The sequence below is a fragment of the Poromitra crassiceps genome (assembly GCF_964638095.1).
Source record: "Poromitra crassiceps genome assembly, chromosome: 9".
NCBI classification, from domain to species: domain Eukaryota; kingdom Metazoa; phylum Chordata; class Actinopteri; order Beryciformes; family Melamphaidae; genus Poromitra; species Poromitra crassiceps.
In genome coordinates, this window is record NC_139630.1 from 46,537,428 (window position 1) to 46,558,868 (window position 21,441).

The 21,441-nt window shown below is 46.2% G+C and overlaps 1 protein-coding gene across 1 annotated transcript in view; it reads right to left on the reverse strand.

Annotated features, from left to right (window-relative positions):
* fndc1 (fibronectin type III domain containing 1) overlaps nucleotides 1–21,441 on the reverse strand; it is a gene marked incomplete at its 5' end in the record, with an annotated part of 47,338 nt that overhangs the window by 12,857 nt on the left and 13,040 nt on the right. Inside the window, 12 exons of the mRNA XM_083643012.1 lie at nucleotides 1,326–1,562; nucleotides 8,380–8,544; nucleotides 10,852–11,193; nucleotides 11,425–11,536; nucleotides 11,609–11,724; nucleotides 11,926–14,892; nucleotides 14,988–15,176; nucleotides 15,513–15,620; nucleotides 16,118–16,305; nucleotides 16,460–16,577; nucleotides 16,981–17,079; nucleotides 17,477–17,692. Of these exons, the coding sequence (XP_083499138.1) occupies nucleotides 1,326–1,562; nucleotides 8,380–8,544; nucleotides 10,852–11,193; nucleotides 11,425–11,536; nucleotides 11,609–11,724; nucleotides 11,926–14,892; nucleotides 14,988–15,176; nucleotides 15,513–15,620; nucleotides 16,118–16,305; nucleotides 16,460–16,577; nucleotides 16,981–17,079; nucleotides 17,477–17,692 (4,857 nt within the window). The remainder of the gene's footprint in view (nucleotides 1–1,325; nucleotides 1,563–8,379; nucleotides 8,545–10,851; nucleotides 11,194–11,424; nucleotides 11,537–11,608; nucleotides 11,725–11,925; nucleotides 14,893–14,987; nucleotides 15,177–15,512; nucleotides 15,621–16,117; nucleotides 16,306–16,459; nucleotides 16,578–16,980; nucleotides 17,080–17,476; nucleotides 17,693–21,441) is intronic.

The window sequence follows — 21,441 nt, forward strand, 5'->3', positions numbered from 1 at the left end:
AGATTCATCATGTTTGCCCAAATTAAATTCTAGTGCCGGGTATGGACACTTCTCCACCCACAGGAAGTGTCGGGTATGGACACTTCTCCACCCACAGGAAGTGCCGGGTATGGACACTTCTCCACCCACAGGAAGTGCTGGGTATGGACACTTCTCCACCCACAGGAAGTGCCGGGTATGGACACTTCTCCACCCACAGGAAGTGCCGGGTTTGGACACTTCTCCACCCACAGGAAGAGCCGGGTATGGACACTTCTCCACCCACAGGAAGTGCCGGGTATGGACACTTCTCCACCCACAGGAAGTGCTGGGTATGGACACTTCTCCACCCACAGGAAGTGCCGGGTATGGACACTTCTCCACCCACAGGAAGTGCCGGGTATGGACACTTCTCCACCCACAGGAAGTGCCGGGTATGGACACTTCTCCACCCACAGGAAGTGACAAATCAAACCTTGCAGGAATAGTTCTGGCATCATCTACTGACCCTCATGCCAGTTGAAACACAGGTGGAGTTTGTCCATATAACACACTGGGAGGTTGCCAGCACAACTCCATAGAAGTCTTCTCCAAAACAAGTGAAGTCAGTGGGGACCAGTTCTTCAGAGTTCCAAAAAGACCTACTGTATATTTACACCGTCATTGAGTGACAATCTGAACTACAGTTGATTGATTTGCAACAAAGAACGGTGTATGGTGTAATGGTGTTCTAAGCATTTGCTCACACCTGGCGCTTAACAGAAGCAGAGCTGAAGCTGAAGCCACCCTGAAGCTGAGCTCATGCTAAACCGGTCACACAAGAAGCACTCTCTTTTCCTCAGTGCCTCGCTCGGCGCGTCTTGACCCCGCCCACAACTTCCATTGACTTCATGCCTGGCAGCTTCACGCTTGGAAAATAGAACTGAATCCTGAACGATCGCTTCAGCGCAGCTTCAGCGTGGCTTGAGCGTGGCACGCGCGCGGTTGGTGTGAACGGCCTCACCTGTTAACAAGGACGCCGAAATGAAACTTGTGGTTTCAGCATAGCTTCAGCGTTGCTTGAGCGTTGCTTTGGCGTATGGTGTGAATGTCCTCTAATGATTGTTTGTCTGTCTTTGTTTTGGAACTCTAAAGAACAGGACCCCATTGACTTTAGTTGTGTTGGAGATGGCTGCTACAAAGATGTGCTGGCAACCTCCCTATGTGTTAACACATTTCACCAGTGTTTCATTTGGCATGAGGATGAGTAGATGATCACATAATTTTCATTTTTGGAGGAACTATTCCTTTAAGAACGGGCAATGCACAAAAATAATAAATGAAAAATAGCCTGAGGTATCTCTTACCTGACACCATATCGTCCTTCAGTGGGCGGGCCCAGTCTAGGATGACAAATGAATGGCAGCCCTCCATGGCAACCACGGTGAAGTTATGGGGCTTGTTCTTGGGAGGCAGGTTCTGGTTGGAGGCCAGGCGGTCCTTGTTCATCAGGGCCTCCAGGACGTCCATCTGAAGATATTCCAGAGCCTCTGTCAAGGAGCAGGGGGCGCCTGGGTCCTTCTGGATGAAGTTCACATAGGGAGCTGACAGCAGGAAAAAGTGAAGAGAGGAACAGAGTTATTTATGATCATGCATAATCCGCTACCATCGCTGTATGAATGTGAGTGTGAATGGGTGAATGTGAGTTATTAATTGTTTTTTTGTCCCGTCCCATCCCCCCATTTTCTCCACAATTGTACTTGGCCAAATCCCCCTGCTGTCGCCGTAGACTAGCACATGCTTCCTCTGATACATGTGCAGTCGCCAGCCGCTTCTTTTCACCTGACAGTGAGGAGTTTTACTGGCAGGACGTAGCATGTGGGAGGATCGCGTTATTCCCCCAAGTTCCCCTCCTCCCCAAACAGGCGCCCCGACCGAGCAGAGGAGGCGCTAGTCCAGAGACCAGGACACATACCCCACCGGCTTCCCACCCGCAGACACGTCCAATTGTCTCTGTGGGAACGTCTGACCAAGCCGGAAGTACCGCTGCTGGGAATTGAACCTGGGTCGGTGGTACATGAGTGCTTTTCCCGCTACACTACCCAGACGTCCCCGAGTTATTCATTGTAAAGCGCTTTGGATAAAAACGCTCTATAAATTCACTCCATTTTCCATTTACAAGAGTCAAATAATACATTTACTTTTTATTATTATTAATTATTTTTTCAACTCGTACTTTTTTCCTATTTGCTCGATCCTGAGGCCAAGAAATACAAATTTCCAGCATTCATTCATTCTGAAATGATTGCCGGTCTGCTGTGAGTCATTTCTCAGAAAGCTGAGAAGGAGACGGGAGAAGTTAGCACGATGGCTCGTGCGATTGTTTCCTCCTATCCCTCTTCCCTCCCCCCCCCTCTCCTCCTCTGTCTGTCTTCTTGTCGTTTGTTTTCCGTGTCTCTGGGCGGGCCAGCTGGGCCTACAGCTGCGAATACTTCTGATATCCCTCAACTCCCGGTCGGACTGTCTGGGATTTGGAGGGAAGCGCCGGAGCCTGGAGCTGCTCCCACCTCCCCAGATGACTGGCCCACCGCGCAGGCCAAGAGCCTAACACGTGTCAGTATCTACACATCAACACACCCGGTCCAGACTCCTACTGTATGTGTATATGCACAGTCATATGGCTTATGGATTTATGCATTCATATGTCAACATATAATCGCTGAGGAGATTTATGGTGTCCGTCTGTCCATAAACCGGATTGTATGGCTGCATTTCTTTATGCACTCCCATGTCCATATGCTTATCTAGGATCTGTCCGACTTTTTTTTTTAAGATTTATTTTTGGCATAGATTTAGATAGTTATTTGACAGATAGATAGTCAGAGACAGACCAGAAGGCATGGGAGAGAGAGGGGAGGACATGCAGCAAATGACCTGGGTCACTGCGATAGCTACGCACTCTACTTGGTGAGCCACTGGGACACCCCTCTGTGAGACTTTTTACAGTTGGGAAGAACCAGATCTTTGTTAAATGCTGAACACACTTCCCACATAAACACAGTCTTTTTTGCTTGTTGAAATAGCTTGTCTGTATCCAAATGATAAAAAAATAGACTTGCATGAGCCAGACTTGGGTAAACACACACACACACACACACACACACACACACACACACACACACACACACACACACACACACACACACACACACACACACACACACCCTGGTAAATAACTTCTTACGGAACACAATTCTTGGTGTGCTTGTTGGGTGGGGTTTTCTTTATCAGCGCAGTTTGGCTACTCGCAGTCAATAAAGCGTACTAAATTCACTTTTAAATCGTTTCTGGTGCTTCATTGTCAAATGTGGTCGACTCCACCCTTCTGGAACTGCGGGCAGATTTACACAACTGCTAAGAATGTTTTTTGAGCCGTGTCTGCCGCGGGGTGAGATTCATTCAATCCAAACCATCGCTGTGCAGACAAAAGAGACAGAGGCAAGTCTCCGCCAGACAGTTTGAAATGTAATATGAAATCGAAGGCTGAGCCAGTGTGTTATAGTAGATTTTACAGGATGAGCACAATTGTTTTGGCTTGGATCAGCTGCCGTTACCTCATACTAAGCACGATATTTAAACTTTGTCATGTGTGTTATCAGATTGAGCATTAACAATACCTTTCAAGTTGAATTAGATCTGTTAACTTTTTAAAGACTAAAAATTTAATTACAAAAATGTGAAATACTCCTTCTTGGCACAGACATTGTCCCAATACAGCCATGCAGAATATGGGTGTATGTAAGTAAACAAAACACATTCATCTTAATACAAATCTAGCAATTACACTTCAATCAACATTGAAATATAAAAGAAGATCTGAATGAAAGTCATTATCTTGAAGTAATGCTCAACAACTTTAACCAAGCCCTTTAAAATTGTAGGCTAGAGTACATGAAACACATCAAATTGAATTGATTTTTTTTAACTGTTAAAATTCTTAATAAACCTTTTTAGACATAAGAAACTACCTTTGATTATAAACTACTTGTTTTATTTTTTTCTCTTTTGCTGGTATAAAACATGTTGTACGTATCCCAGGACACATCACTTATTGATGACATCCCCATGCTGCCATGCTAGCATTACATACGTGACGTCAGCGTGTCTTTTGAGCTGAGCTAAGTGCTGTTAGAATCCACCCACAATGATTGTTGAATGTCAAAGGTGGGGTTTTACTTGGTGTCAATTTTGGCAGCCAACAAAACCCTGGTTTTACTGTAACGGCTCCTGGGTCATGATTTCACTTGTGTCCTTGTCCTTTGGCACTGAAAACATCTCACCGAGACCTTTCAAATTGACATATAATAGGCCTACTCATGTTCGCCCAAAATCCAACTTGCTCACTGGCTCCAAGCCCTCGAAATATTAAACTCATAAATGGGAAAGAGAATGTCTCCTCGCCGAGCCAACACGGAATCTTCCCTCTTGCTTGTTGAGGTCAGCAGCGTTACAGTATCTTTCACTTTATTGCCACGGCAAATTTTCTGCTCTTGCTGGTTTCATCTCAGCGCTTGGGGATGTGATATGTTTCAGATGGCTCCTTGTGTGCGCTTTCTGACTGCAGAGATAACACCTGTTTACCAAGATATATGGTGGAAAGTAAGCCTTCTGGTCTGACACTGATAAAGAAACTGTGCTACTGTATAAATAGTTTTGGCTTTAACAGGCTTCTAACAAAATGAAATGAAAATGAAAATGAAACGACAGTGACAAGTTGTACTTGTTCAATCAAATAAATTCTTAAAGGTTTGATCTAGGCTCTTACTGGCAACGCTCTCAAATGGGAGGTAACATGACATGACAACTATCATGAAATAAAGGCAGTGAAGAACTCTGACATTATCATTAGTCGTTTTTAGGAGGTTGGAGTGGACGAGATGCTGGTTTTATTACTGTACAGAGAGACTATTTATGCAGCCAGATGAGGTGATAGCTTGCGGAGGCCAAAGCGAACACATAAGAACAGTACAAGAGGGAGCTGGAGGCCTCAAGTGTTTAAGAGTGGCACAACACTGCATCCTCAGTGAACCTTGCTTTCTGTCATACCATGTCAGGTACAGATGGAAGGCATTTGAAACATCCATTAAGATGACAAAAAAGCCTGATACTGTATATACATATATATATACATACATACATACATACATACAGACATATACTGTATATTATATATGTACATACATACATATACTGTAGGTATATATATATATATATATATATGATATATATATATCATCATCATCATCAAGAAGCATACATTTTATAATGTGAAACTAGCTCCACCCCCTCTGCCGATCTGGGGAGAGTTGTAAACTAGTACATGCTTCCTCCGTCACATGTGCAGTTCGCAGCCGCTTCTTTTCACCTGACAGCGAGGTGTATATATATATATATATATATATATATATATATATATATATATATATACTGTATATATATATGTTAGGGCTGTGGCGATTCACTTATCTCCCGATTCGATACTATCACGATTCTTGGGTGACGATTCGATTTATATTGCGATTCTTAAGTATTGCGATTCTACGATTATTGCGATTCGATATTACGATTTATTGCGATTTTTGTTTATATTTTTCTTTTCTTTTTTCAGTTTGTTTGCTTTTTTACACTAGATTAGAACATGGGAAAAGTTGAATCATACACTAGAGACTGTATATTATATATCATGAGTAGGGCTGGGCGATATAGTTAAAAACAGGGGCGGACTGGGATCATAATTCAGGCCGGCATTAGATACCAAGCAGGCCAGGCTGATATGGGCCGACGCGCGTGAAATTTGGGCCGTTTGAAGCCCAATTTTGGCCGTTTGAAGCCAGATTTGGGCCGTTTGAAGTCCAATTTTACAATGAGATGCACCCACTTTAACCCTGAAGTGTAATTATTACTTCAGACTAACTAATAAAGTAATAAAACCACTAGTAAACCAGTAGGCGGCGCCTGGCCTGCTGTTCAGTGAGTGGCCTGACTGCAAGCACCCAAAAAAAAAAAAAAAAAATTTTTTTGCGATTATCGATTCTGGAATAAAAGATCGATCCAAAATATCGTGACATTAAAAATCGCGATACTTAGGTGAATCGATTTTTTCCCCCACCCCTAATATATATATATATATATATATATATATATAGCTCCATCCCCTCTGCCGATCTGGGGAGAGTTGTAAACTAGCACATGCTTCCTCCGTCACATGTGCAGTTCGCAGCCGCTTCTTTTCACCTGACAGCGAGGAGTTTCACCGCCAGGACGTAGCGCTTGGGATGATCACGCTATTCCCCTACATTCCCCACCCCCCGTACAGGCACCCCGACCGACCAGAGGGCACCAGTGCAGCGACCAGGACACATACCCAACCGGCTTCCCACCTGCAGACACGGATAATTGTGCCTGTAGGAACGTCTGACCAAGCTGGAAGTAGCGCTACCAGGTGGTAGGAGAGTGGTTTTACCTCTACGCTACCCAGACGCCCAACTTGAAGAAATAGAAGAATAAATGTAGAGTGATATATAGGCTACAGTATAGTCAGCTGTCTATCATAAGCCTTGCACTACTGTCTTGATATCTTCCAGTTATTGTAAAATAAAGATATTTAGACATTTATCGTACTTGGAAAATAATTATCCTGAAATAACAATGGTGGTCAGTTCAGGTTATCATCCATCAGCCGTGCTACAAAGATAACGCAACTAATCATTTTGGTTGCCATGCCGACACACCAATAGTCTCTGACTGAGTAGTGGCTGCTTGGCTTAGCATTATTACTGTAAAATATATGAGGCCGTCAAGTACTGTGAACATATTTACAGTAAAATATATGAGGTTGTCAAGTAAGTACTGTGAACATATTTACAGAGTGCCAAGATAGAGGCCCACATTTATTTCTCCTCCATGACAGAAAATAGAACACACATTTAAGCCTATCATTATTTACAGCATGTAAACACGCATACACGCGCGACCGCACGCACACACACACACACACACACACACACACACACACGTACACGCACGTCGCACGCACACACACGCACACACGCACACACACACACACACACACACACACACACACACACACACACACACACACACACACACACACACACACACAACAAACAAACAAACAAAGACACTCATATATACACATGATACTCGGCATCCAAGTGTGCATGGTCAATCAAGTTTTAAAGTGTTTTAGCTGAAGCCATATTTTTTTTAACGCCGTCAGGTAAAAATAACATTTCTTATTCTCTCTCTCTCTAGCTGTCAGTTTATGGCATTTATACTAACCTCACAGGAGCCCCCCCCCCAAAAGTACAACTCTTGCTACTCGAGAAGCATTTTGAACTTGAAGCCTGGGGGTTAGAGCTACACCGTCAAGTCAAGGCTAAAGTCTAGGAAAGTGATCCTGAATCAACTTGTGTGGCGGGAGGCAGAGGAGATGGTGGTGTGTCGAGTGACAGCTACTGTTTGTGCACACATAATTGAACCTACGTGAGCATACACACACACATAGACAGACACATGCATAGACAGACAGACACACACACACACACACACACACACACACACACACACACACACACACACACGCATAGACAGACAGACACACATAGACAGACAGACAGACACACACACACACACACACACACACACACACACACACACACGCATAGACAGGCAGACACACACGCATAGACAGACAGACACACATAGACAGACAGACACACACACACACACACATAGACAGACACACACGCATAGACAGACAGACACACATAGACAGACAGACACACACACACACACAGACAGACACACACGCATAGACAGACAGACACACATAGACAGACAGACAGACACACACACACAGACAGACACACACGCATAGACAGACAGACACACATAAACAGACAGACACACACACATAGACAGACACACACGCATAGACAGACAGACACACATAGACAGACAGACACACACACACACACATAGACAGACAGACAGACACACACACACACACACACACATAGACAGACAGACACACACGCATAGACAGACAGACACACACGCATAGACAGACACACATAGACAGACAGACAGACACACACACACACATAGACAGACAGACAGACAGACAGACAGACAGACAGACACAGAGACACACACACACACACACACACACACACACACACACGCACATAGACAGACAGACAGACACACGCATAGACAGACACACACACACATAGATAGATAGACAGACACATGCATAGACAGACAGACACACACACACACACACACACACACACACACACACACACACACACACACACACATTAATTTGACATGTACCTGTGAAGCGTTTCTTCCCGGTGAGGTCGAACTCAGATGAAGGGCTGTTGTTGAAGGCTCTGGTGTCTGGCTCCGGAGTCGGGGCCTCTGTGGTGGGGATGCTGGTGGTGGGGATGCTGGTGGTGGTGGTGGGGGGCGGCGGGGTGGTCTGGACCAAAAACTCATCTAGCAACAACAGATGTGTCCGTCAGTTTTCTTTATTAAAATCCTAAAACTCAAATAACATGCTGCCGTATTTCAATAATCCTTTGTAATTGCCACCACACTCATGTAATGAGAGTGTCAAAGAGATTTAATTGGTTGCGGGCAACTGGGTGATCTCATTGGAAATGACCCTATTTTCCACAAACACCCAAAGCCAGCTTATTGGGTAATGTTTTGCTACCCATATTTTCCATGTGAGGGGGGGTGGTGGTGACTGAGGGGGGGGGGGGGACGGCCGTTTCGCAACGGATTGCTGCAAGGCAAATAAATCTCCAAGCCTGACAAAATGTGCCGGGATTCAGTGAGTGAAATTCAATGAGTTCCTTCCACTTCCATCAATGTGTTTTTCTCCTGCACAGCATGGATGGACCTGGGCATTACATCATATGGTCCAGACACACACACTGTGCACATGCTGCGCACAGCTTTGAGCCGTGGCAGGGAAACGCTAAGAAAATAGTGTACCGCAACATGTGACTTTTCTAGCAAAAACAAAAAAGAAAGGGGGAAAAAAAATCTAAATGCTGCTGACAAGCATCAGATTCATTGAGACATCCAAACACCTGCACTGTGAAATGACAAAGGTCAAAGGCTAACATCGAGCAAACATCATGGTGCAGTTTTCCATTCGGCATTCTGGAGTCAGAGTGCAGCCTTTAGATGACAAAACAACCAGCAAATACCATCACAGTAAATCATAAGCCAGGGCATTCTCTTTGGGTTAGTAACGCAGTTCGCAGGCAGTGCCGGTCCAGTTTTGGGGATAAAAGAGATTAAAAACAGTCCGCTACGGGAAACGGTCCAAAACCCCAAGACCCAACCAAACCAAACCGAGCCAAACAAACGCACAAGAAGAGGAACAACGTGAAGGCCACAGGCAAGGCAAAGCATGATGGAGAGGAAGTGCTAGCAAACAGATGAGCGGATAGATAAACACTCAACAAACAACAAACATGCAGTGCACTCCATCCCAGCCCGGTGGCGGTAGGTAGGTGGGTCTGTAGCCATACTCAGCCAATACCTTCCTCAAGAGCTACATCCATTTCCATTCCTGAGGATTCCTCTGTCAGAGAAGGACAAGCTGCAGCATCAGTTCCACATAACTACAGTAAAGTACCGTACACATTTTCAAACTCCCACGTGCACGCTAAACAGAGTGTTAACCCGAAGTGACATTGGGTTGGATCTCACAAAGTGTATAATGAAGCTATAACCCTAAAACGCAGAGGCAAAGAAAGTGTTGTAAACACTCTACTGGCTCTGATTTTCCCTATTTAGACTTTACAGGCTGAAGGGATATTACCAACTGTCTGAGTTTGCCTGTGTGTGGGTGGGTTTGAGGTTGTAAGTGCCCTGTTGGACTACTGTAATAACATGTATGGATAATATATACAGTAGGTCTGTAGTATGTTAACTCTGACACAATCTAAACTCAAGTAGGGCGGGGTGGTAGTAACTTTATGGTATCAACCGAAATAACCAAGTAGTAGGCCTATTGAAACTTCTCCAGTCAAGTGAAACCTGCATTCGATCCTTTTTGTACACAGATCTAGAAAAAAATAATTACTATTTCTCTGTTTTTTTTCCTCGCAGGCAATCACCGCAAGCGTTCTTCGATTTAATGCGTTTGCTATTTTTTATTTCATTTTTTTAATAAAAGAACCTGTTAAATGTCATGTTTCTGGTGTTACTTTCAAGCTACTAAAATAGCGTACTATATGTGTGCGTGCACATGTGGAAGTGTGCCTCCATGCCTATAGTGTATCATGTAGTGACACTGATGGCAGAGTACAACCGACAGTCCAATGAGTGTGTTTAAACCAGCATTAAATTCTGACCACAGCCCGGCCCCAGATGTGGAGTCTTACATGTGGTTCCTGTGGGCTCACATTGACACACACTCTCTACACACACACTCTAACCAGATCACACACACTGACACACACATCTACACACACACTCTAACCAGATCACACACGTTATAGGACTCTGTGGATACAGACAGGAAACACTCATGGCCTTGGCTACGATGGATATGATAAACAATACAATTGAGAGATTTAGTGAAGTCATGTTTATTTCTGTTCACTATTCTGGCCCTTAACTTTTAACTTTTTTACTTTTAACCACTGAAAATCAATATAGGCAGCATTCGGCAGGTATGGTACTGCCATACGTTGTACAATTCCTGTAGTGCAAATCACAATTTAAAACAATCTCTGAATTATGTCTTGCCCTTTAAGTGGGTCTCTCTTTCTCAAAGCTCACCTTCTGGATAACAGTCCAAAATCCCCTCCTCATCTAGCAGTGGATACCCGTATTCATCTGTTTTGGAGGAGGTCCCAGGAGGACAGGTTGGATATGGTGGAAGAGTGGTAGACTCCTCTAGCCATTCAATGGTGGTGGGTTCAGGTGTGGTGGTAGGAGCCATGGTGGTGGTGGTGGTGGTGGTGGTGGTGGTGGTCCTGAGGCGAGGCAGGTTCAAGCCAACCACGGGTTTCCCCCCCACGGTGAGGAACTTGTCTTTGGGGTTGATCACCGGCCGGCTATCTCGGCCATGGCCGAACAGAGCCAGGCCTTCCTGGTTTACCAGTGGACTACCCAAGTGGTCTGGTGGTGAGTGGGGTGGAGTGAGAAGAGGAAATAGAAAATTAATTATTTTGTCTAGGGATATTGCCAGCAGAAATACTATATTGGCAATTAGTCCATGTTCTCATCAAGCTTGGTGTAAAGTAGAATCATGCATTAGGTCAAAGCATGTTTTTCCAAATAAAGGCCATTATTCTAGTTCAAGCTATGTTCCTATTGAAATGCAATACAAGAGTGAGTGAAGCATATCACCAAATATGGTGCGTCCATCCTCGCCAAGCACGACTCTCCTTGGTTGGCCCTGGGAGTCCTGGAGAACTCTTCCCTCCTCGTTCATCAGAACCCCCCTCTGCAGGTCCACGACCTGTGGAGACAGAAATCATGTTCTGCAAAGTTCAAGATCACAAATATATTCAATCTTTAAAGATATGCTTACCCATTTGGTTCCATCAGGCCCAGTGATGAACCTTTGACCATTAGACTTGCTGTTGCCATTGGAGGAAGCAGAGTCTTTGTCATGTGTTGCTGTCAGGTTGGGACGGCCATTTTTACCTAAATTATTGCATGATTTAGAAGGATTAATCCAAAGCCAAACCTTTACACAATACTTTAGTGAGCACTGTATTGTAGTGATTATATCTACACTGAGAACAATAGCACATTACTTGTCAGTTCATGTTTTCCTCATGCAAACTCCACTGCACATTTGGAGAAACACCTGGCATTGTTAATGATATTACAATTGTACTTTACCATTTCCATAAGCTGGTCCTCCACCATTGGTGGGTTTCCATCTGAGGCTGGGGTGGCGAGTCCTAGTCCCCTGGCCCCTAAAGCTGTCTCTAGATGAAGATGATGATGAGGTTGATGTTGATGATAATGATGGTGAATGCGATGACGACGACGACAATGCAGACTGAGAGGTCCCTCCCATCAATCCACCTGTCCTTGTCACACTAGTGCCGCTGCCAACCCCACGATCTGAGGTCAACACCGGCTGGGGCAATTTTGAGGAAGAAGAGGAGAAGGTAGATGATGATGAAGAAGACGATGAAGAGGACCCAGAAGTTGGAGAGCCCAACCTAGTGTTCTGTGCTGGCTGTGCTCTAATGGGGAACCGACCACCTTGCCTGCCTGCCAGCAGAGGAGAGCGTACCCTTCCATTAGTCCCTACAACGGGACGTCGTTGAAATGGAGAGGCGGCAGAAGATGAGCCAGTCCTAGTCCGAGACAAGGTTTCCCTTGTATCTGCGCTCTCCTTCTCCTCCGTTGTTCCATGAGGGTTGAACGATGTTAAAGTAGGGCGTTTGGGGGCCGCGGTGGGGTCGGGAACTTTTTCTTTTCTACGGTTGTTCATTTCATTCCTGTATGCTTCGTCAGTTTCTTTACTCCCCTCATCCAGATAATCCTCATCGTGATCGTTATTACTGTCATTAGAGGTTCCTCTCGGGCTGGGCTCACTTGAGTCTCTATTTCCACTTGTGGAATGATGGGAATTGGAGTTTGAAGAAGTAGAAGATGAAGAGGAAGATGAAGAAGAAGAGGAGGAGGTAGTTGGGTTTCTTGATCCGCTAATTTCTGTATTCCTACTGTTCAAAGAGGGCTTAAGAGAACTTTCCCCCACCCCATTCTTCAGTGGGTTACGAGAGGAAGGCGTTTTCAAATCTTCACTGGTCTCCTGTATCGAGGATACTCCTGAGGAACCCGTCGCCCCCGACACCCTAGTGGGTGTCCCTCTCAAAATGGGCCGCCCCGCCCCCATGGAGGATGAAGTCCTGCTCAAGGGGACCCGAGCCGACCCATCCTGTCTGGAAGATGAGACCCTTGTCCCTGAACCAAACCTGCCTGGGTAACGAGTCGCAAGCCAAGGGAATCTTTCAGCAAATGAAGGGTTCATTCTGGTAGGAGAAAGAATAGGTTTTTTGTAGCTGCTCTCCGGCCTTCCTCCCTCCTCGCTCCTCTCCTCCTCTGTGGGTTGTGCATTAGATGCGATGGAGTGGGAGCCCGAGGTTGCCCCCTCAACTTTGTCAACCTCTGCTTCTGTATCTGCTTCAGTATTTCTGTAGTTACCATTGTCGTTTCCCTCCATGACTGTTGTGTCTTGCTCAGTTGCCATGTGTGAAGTGTGTGAATTGTGTGTGTTACGTGAAGTTGCAGGGTTGTGAGATGGTCTGTGTGAGGTTGACTGAGAGTCTGATGTGTCTGAGGCGGAGGGGTTCTGTGATCCACTGTGTGAGGTGAATGGATGGTTGACTGAACTGTGTGTGTTTGAGGTTGTGGGGTTGTGTGGTCGGGACTGTGAAGTGGACTGTGATGTGTCTGAATGATGTGTATTTGATCTTGCTTGGCTGTGGGACCCACTTCCTGCACTGGACCGGGATATTGCTGAATTGAACGTGTTTGACGTTTCATGGTTCTGTGACCTAGACGGTGAAGTGGACTGTGATGTTCCTGAACTGTGTGTGTTTGTTGCTGCTTGGTTCTGAGTTCTGCTTGGTAAATCGGACTGGGAGGAGGTCACCGAAGCTGATCCTTGTTTGTGGCCATTCAACAATCGGGTGGGATTCCCTCTTGACAAGATTCCGGGATTTCTTCGGCCATAACCAAACCTGGATGCAAACCCAGACCCACTGGTGCGCCCTCCTGTGGCAGAGCCTTTACCTACAGGCGATGCCTCTGTCTGAGGCTGCTTTGGGGCATTAGATGTGGTGGAGTGGGAGCTAGAGGTTGCCTCCTCAACTGTGGCGACCTCTGCTTCTGTATCTGCTTCATTATTTCTGTAGTTACTGTTATCGTTTTCCTCCATTGTTTCCCTCATTCTTCCTCCACTCAGGGCGGGAGTGGAGGGTTTGGTATGCGTTACACTGGGCTGACCGTAGGTGTTTCTTCTCTCTGGGTATGCGGAAGCCGTATGGTCCTTTCTGTTGGCTGCTGACTCTTGAGTATGTGAGCGAGAGGAGGATAATCTAGTAGAAGATGAAGAGGATGAAGAGGAAGGCAATGAAGATGAGGAGGAGGAAGTGGAGGGCAATGAAGATGAGGAAGTGGAGGAGGAAGACTGAGAGGTCCCTCCAATCAATCCCCCTGTCCTTATCACACTAGTGTCAGTGCCAACCCCACGATCTGAGGTCAACACCGGCTGGGGCAATTTTGAGGAGGAAGAGGAGAAGCTAGATGATGATGAAGAAGACAAAGAGGAAGAAGAGGAGGATGAGGAAGAAGCCTTGGATCCTGGCCTTTGATGGACCCTGATCTTAATTGGCCTTCTGGGGGGTGGTTTGGGTTTAGTTGGGGATGGAGTCACAACTTTGAGGCGTGGGGTCTCAGTAGTCAGGGGCTCGTTCTCATCCTCAGATTCAGGGGAAACCACATCATTGTATGGTTCTTTTGTCTCCTCGACAGCCTCAGTGGTAGTTGTCTGTTCTTCTGGAGCTGGCGTGGTACGTATTTTTGCCTCTGGTGTCCTCCTGGCCGGTGTATTCCTGGACGGGCTCCTCACTGAAGAGTAGATGCTGTGATGATAGGAGCGTGTCTGGGAGAGTGGGCGCACACGCCTGTTAGTAGGTGGAGCCGGGGTTATCCGAGGGCGTGGGGTGGGTTCTTCTGTTGCCTCTGTTGTTTGGAGGTCCGGTTCGTCATGGTAACTATCCTGCTTGGAGGGAGTGTGGCTTGTTCTGCGACTGTTCTGATTTTTCGAGGACGATGAGGCAGCACTGCTGGCTGGCAAGAGACAAAATTTGTTAGCTTAGCAGAAGTAACTTTAGAGTTACACAGTTATACAGACAAAGCACACATGCACAGTCAAACATACTTACTTGCTGGCAGGGCGACACTGAAGATTTTGCTCTGTGGTCCCTGTCCCTTCCGGTTGGTGGCTCTGATCTTGAAGATGTAGCGCTCTCCAGGTATGAGGCCGTCTACGGTGGCTGAGGTGGCGCTGCTGCGGTACGTCACACTTTTCATTCCAAATGGTTTCATAGCAGGAGCGTATGACAGGATATACTCTATAAGGTAGTAGAGTATAAATCACTGAAGTGAAGATATGTGGCATGATTATTCAGGTGAAAACCTAATAACTCACATTTTGGGAATTTTCATGTTTTTGTTTTTGGAAATGTTCACAACCTTCGCACATATGAAACCCTTTCAAAACCCATTCAAAAATGCATCAATTCATCAATCTAAAAATAATGATCAAAATCAACATTCTAGGGATACAAGGTTTTCACTTGACAGTAATTCAATAATGCCAGACTTATTTAAAAAATTGCGACACAATTCATATTCACAATTAGAACACACAGGAGTGCATTGGTTCAGCTCAATCATCCAAGTCTGACCTCTTATCCGTCCATTGGGTTCCTCAGGTGGATCCCAGGTCGCTGTGACAGCAGTTCCCTTCCCTCTCACCGGCTTGACCTCAAAGTTCTCCGGTGGACCGGATGGTGCTAGCAAGTGGAGGAGAGCACAAATGAATGGAAAGCCAGCAGGGAAAAGAGTAGCAGCAGGAGAGGGACCGACCGCAAAAAAAGAGGTTAACGGGTGAAGAAAGTGCTACTTAAGCATGTAAAAACTGTGAGGAAGTTCCTGCCAGTACACTTCAAGCAAGGAAATTACTGCTCCCATGCATTTCTAGAAACCTCCCCTTGAGATCATCTATGGAACTGCAGATGGAGATCTGAGCTCCGAGCCAGACAGTAAATGCTGACATCCAAGTGAACCCCAACTCAGGAGTGGCCATGACATGGTATGAATGCTACTCATGACAGAGCAGCAGCCCAGACTAGTATCAAATATCAAACGGAACTCAATGTAAAATGTGAAAGTGCAGTATGAGAAAGCAGCAAAGAGATTTAATAGGGGAAATTGCAAATACAGATAAGATCCATGCCACCAATGGTTCAAAACACTAAAGGAAGCAGCAATTATGGAACATAGTGCATACATGATTCAGGGGTCCTCTGGAAGACGGAGACGCTCCACTTGCCGTGTTTTCCTCCCTGGTTGATTCTAACAGAGAACTCATACATGCCATCAGCAGACAGGGTGTCGATCATCACTCTCCTCTGGGTGCTCTCCTTGTACTCCCAGCGCGCCGACTCACCCTTCTCCCTGTACTTCACTGTATAGGATCTGGGCCAAGGCAGAACAGAGATATTTTAAGTCCAATGCGTGCTTATAGAGGGTTCAAGAAATGAAACACATCGTTGAATCCACTCTCTCCAAAGACTCTCTGTAACTCTTTCTCTTTTCATTTATTCTCTCTCTCTCTGACAAATACTCATACCTGGCTCCTCCTGGGCTGACCTTCTCCATCTCCACAGCAGGGTCCACCCAAGAGATGAGGACAGACTGAGGGGACATGACCCTCACACTGATGTCTTTGGCCTCGTACTCCTCTGGCTCTGGTCAACACACACGCATGCACACACACACACACGCACACAAACACACACGCACGCGCGCACGCACACACACACGCACGCACGCACACACACACACACACACACACGCACGCACGCACACACACACACGCACGCACACACACACACGCACGCACGCACGCATGCAAGCACGCGCGCACACGCACACACACACACACACACACACACACACACACACACACACACACACACAGGCGAAAATGTCTAGCTCGTATTCTCCAAAGTATACCAAAGTAACTCAAACATTAAAATACCTCATTGGCCAAGATCATTTGAATTTAGTTATTGGTCTCTCCACTCAAAGATGAAGTCAGTTCAATCAAGTAACACAGATATTAGTCAGCTACAGTAATAAATTATGTACCTGGTGCGGTTACTTTGGTGGTGACCGCTCTGTTGGCGGGTGCGCTCCGGCCTAGTGCTCTCTGTGCCTGCAGTGACACCACATGAACGGACTCAGATGCTATGAACAGAAAGGGATACCAGGCACGGCCAGGGTTTACACTATGGACACCCAAAATTACCCCAAATTGTATACATTTATTTATTTATGTAAGGAATTTACATATTTAGCTCAATTACAGAAACATAGAACCACAAAATAACAATAATAACACAAAATATAACACAAAATATCTGGATTCAAAGAGTAGATTGCACAAAATATTTGGAACACACAAAACTTTCTTCAATCTACAGCTTACCTCTCATCTATATCTCTCCCTCATGATAGAAGTAGAGTAAAGTAAAGTCAATACGGAGGAGGTGTTCCTGAGATGTTCTACCTTCATTTTATACATAGGGTTATCAATGTAAGTAGCGTTAATGTAATTAAGAATGCAAGATGTGGGTCCTCTTACTTAGCTTGTGTGTGTTACGGTTCCTCTGGTCAGACTGAGGCTTTCGGTAGTGGTGGCGTCTTCTGTCCAGCAGGGGGGTTCCTGCCAAAGCCCTCTCTGGCTGCCTGGGTCCAGAGGTGGACTGCGGAGGCCTCCTGTGAGCTGTTCTGCCCACCCTGGTGGCAGTCCGTACACGAGGCTCCTTCCTGGTTGCTGCATCTGGAGACGGGAGCAGACCTGAGGGTGGATGAAGGTGAGAGGGAGAGTCAGAGTGCACCAGAGTTCAGCCTGCCTTTATAACCCCATAGCCATAGCTCATGTGGGATCTGTGCTCCAGGTTCATGTTGAAAACCATTGGAAGAACTCACTTGAAAAGACACATCCATACACTGATAAACACATAATAACATGACACAGTCATCCAACAGTGACTGGAAACAGGGCCAGTTGTCACAACAGGGACACGCTGTGGGAGCGCGCCCTGTCCCTGTCATCTACTCCAACATCTTCTGATTCCTGCTGTAATTCCACCCTGGTGGTGACTCCATCTTGGATACAGACTCAGACACCCAGACCCCCCCCCCCCCCTCCCCCTCCTCCCCTCCATCTTCACCCATCAGGCTGCCGGGCCGAGCACTGACGACATAATAAAAAACACCTCCGTCCCTCCCTCTCTTTCCTCGTCTTGCTCTCTTCTCCTCCCTCTTTCCCTCCCCTCATCCCTTTCTCATAATCAGTGTCAGATTCAGGCTAACTGTGTGTGCACAGCTGGGTGAGTACTGACAAATCAGCTGATGTGAGAAAGTTAGTGGATTTGGCTCAACTCAAGAGACCGGTGGGTCCAACACAATACTGGGATGTGATGTTTCCCCGTACCACCGAACAGGTGCGGTGGGCCAACCTGGACACCAACCTGGACACCCTTCCTAGAGCGGCTGCCACCCCGATGCCTTTCCTCCCCACCAAGAAATATGTCTGGTGGAAAACACTGCTGAGATGGATTGGTCTGAATGGATATTTGAGTGACACAGGGCCTGGAAGGGGGTCAAATGAAGCGAAGAGTAGAGGAGGCGACGGGGAATACAAACACACAGGAGAAAATTAAGTTCCCATCAAGAGTCTTGGAGCTCTCCCTCTCCGTCATTCAGCGTCTCTCTCTCTCTCTCTCTCTGTGTCTCGTCTCCCCTGTCTTCTGCCAGCACAGCTGAGTGTAGTTTTTCCCACTGGATGGGGAGACTGATAGGTTACAGATTAGCATTGACGACTGTCTGCTGAATGCACCAACTGTCTTTCTGACTGTCTTTAGTGTCCAGACCTCCTGTTCTTTCCTCTCAGCTTATCCTGTTTTCACATCTTCTCCTCTACGCTTCCCCGTCTGCCTGTCTTTCATCAGGCCTGCCTGTCTGCTGCAGCAATAGATCAAACGGCATCAAAAGGAAGGGAAAAGACCACAGCAGCCAGTAGGGCACCAAGCAGCAAAAGTAGGCCATTCAGAAGCTGAGACAGCGAAAAGAAAGAAGAAAGAAAAGGGAAAAACCTATTTGAATGTGAAATGGTGCAAGCAATGAAAAGTGAATGCAAAAAATGCAAGCAAATGTCTCAGCCCATCAGAGTATCATTAATGGCTACACACTGGTTTCAAACCTAGACTAGGCATTCTTTTGCTACGCTCTCAGCTTGATGCCATGTGATTTTGATTCATATGCTTTTGAGCCAACGCACCTAAAGTAATCACTGCCTTAGTCAAAACATGTAATAAATGCTTTTTGATAACTCCTCATGTATTTACTAGCTGCTGACCTGTCCCACTAGCTGCTGACCTGTCCCACTAGCTGCTGACCTGTCCCACTAGCTGCTGACCTGTCACACTAGCTGCTGACCTGTCACACTAGCTGCTGACCTGTCACACTAGCTGCTGACCTGTCCCACTAGCTGCTGATCTGTCCCACTAGCTGCTAACCGAACACGACCATTTGGTTTCAATCAGCCAGCTTCTCCTTTTCTGTCTTTTCTTCTTCCTTTCTTTCTCTCTGTGGAAAACTGTCACAGTGCATAGTTTGGCCCAGGTCATTACGCCGCGGACCACTAAACCATTGACTCCACAGGCGTCTCGCTGCCAGATCATCGCTGTCTTTCCTGGAAGACCGATGGGGCGAGGTGCTGCGAGACCCGCTTCCAATCCAGACAGACTTAGCCTGCTGCAGAGACCCACCTCAACGCATTCAGCCTCAAAAACACCCACAACCTTCTGTCTGTCAGAGCTCCCTCTTTAACACTAGCTGAAGGAGAACAGGGATGTAGTGGAGGGTATAAACCCAATTAAACTCCCAACTTTACCCACCTTCTTCTCTAATTTCCCTGCCGTTTAAGGCAAATCCAAACTTTGGGAACATAAACGCATCGTAAATATTGAAGTAAACTGAATCAGACTGATGCATATTTTTCCCATGAAAATAAAATGTGAATTAATGCCATTATGAAAATCAAATAGATTTTTTGTTTATATCGGTGGTTTTGGCCTCATGGTAACCAACTTGAATTCATTGCTTGCTTATAGTCCTGGAGGCAGAAATAGCCTAATGTTATTAAATTATGTTAAACCTCAAAGGGGCTCAGTCAAAGTTAGCCAAGGTAAAACTGCAGTTTAAGCAGAGACAGCAGAGCTGTAAACTCTGTAAACTGTAGCGTAGGGGGAAGTTAGCTAACTGGCAAGAATGGCAAAGACGTCACAATAATAATAAAAAAATACAGATGGCAATGACTACTTTTTTCATTCATTCAAGACCATGGCATTCATGAAAGGTCATCCGGCTAGCTATAGCTTACCTAGATTCAATTATAGGCTAGTAGTTAAGGTGAGTTAACTTAGGGTGCTTTCTCACTGGGAACGATTGCTTTCGTTCCGTTTCGTTCCATGTCCGAGAACGATTGCCGCCCCTCCCCTCTCCCCCGCTGGTCAGCTTTCATATTACAACATTTCTTCGGGCGCTCGGCGGGAATGGAACGGAACACGTGCAGAGTACACTTGCGTCATGACCCTGTCTGAAGTCTATCCTCGCCCGTGTGTTGTGGTTCGGTACGGTTGGCGTTCACATTCACAAGTGTTCCGTCCACGGGCGCGCCCAAGCGTTCCCCAGACCACCTTTTCAAGTGGACCCCGTCCAGGGCACGGAACACAACGCTCACACTCATCAAATGAACCGGACCTGCAGTCAGTTTGGGGACAAGTGTGCTCGGTTCTGCTCCCGGGTCCCCAGTGTGAAAGCACCCTTAGTGCTATAGGCGATTGCATTTTTTCCCCAGATCCAAATCACTAAACTTCATAACTTTAGCTACCTCCTTACCTTCCCCTTCTCACTGGGCTTCAGTCCTGAAGGTTACTTAGCCAGAAGAATTGTGGTTCCTTGGCTCCACTAATGTTGAACTCAACCAAAATGATTCGTGGTGTCGAGCAGCTGTGCCTCAGAGAAATGTTTGTTTCAACTCAACTCAAACCCGGGCCAGCACCGTGGTCCAGTGGCACTGTTGCGTAAGAGGGTCCTTCAAGTGCTGGCTGGCCTTTCTGCGTGGCGTTTGCATGTTCTCCCTGTGTGTGCGTGGCCTTGCTCCGCAGTCCAAAGAAGTCAGCTGAGGTGAGTGTGAGTAGCCCTGTGATGACTGGAAAGTTTGGACACATGTCCAGGGTGTTTCCCTGTCTCTCCAGCCCCCCTGACTCTGAACAGCAATAAGTGGGTTACAAACTAAAACTCCAGTCTTGACGTTTATCCATGCGTTACTTTGCCAGTCGAGTAGGAGACTTATTAGAGAACAGGGAAGGTAAGGATGAATATAACTAGAATGGCCTTTTTATTCTCACTCTGTAGATACACGTGGGTGATCTGAGGACTTGAAGGGATTCTACCAGCCTCTATCTGGTAGTTAGCCTACAGCTTCTTACCATTTTACCGACTGTTGAAAGAAGGCCAGCATGTGAATGTTAACATGGC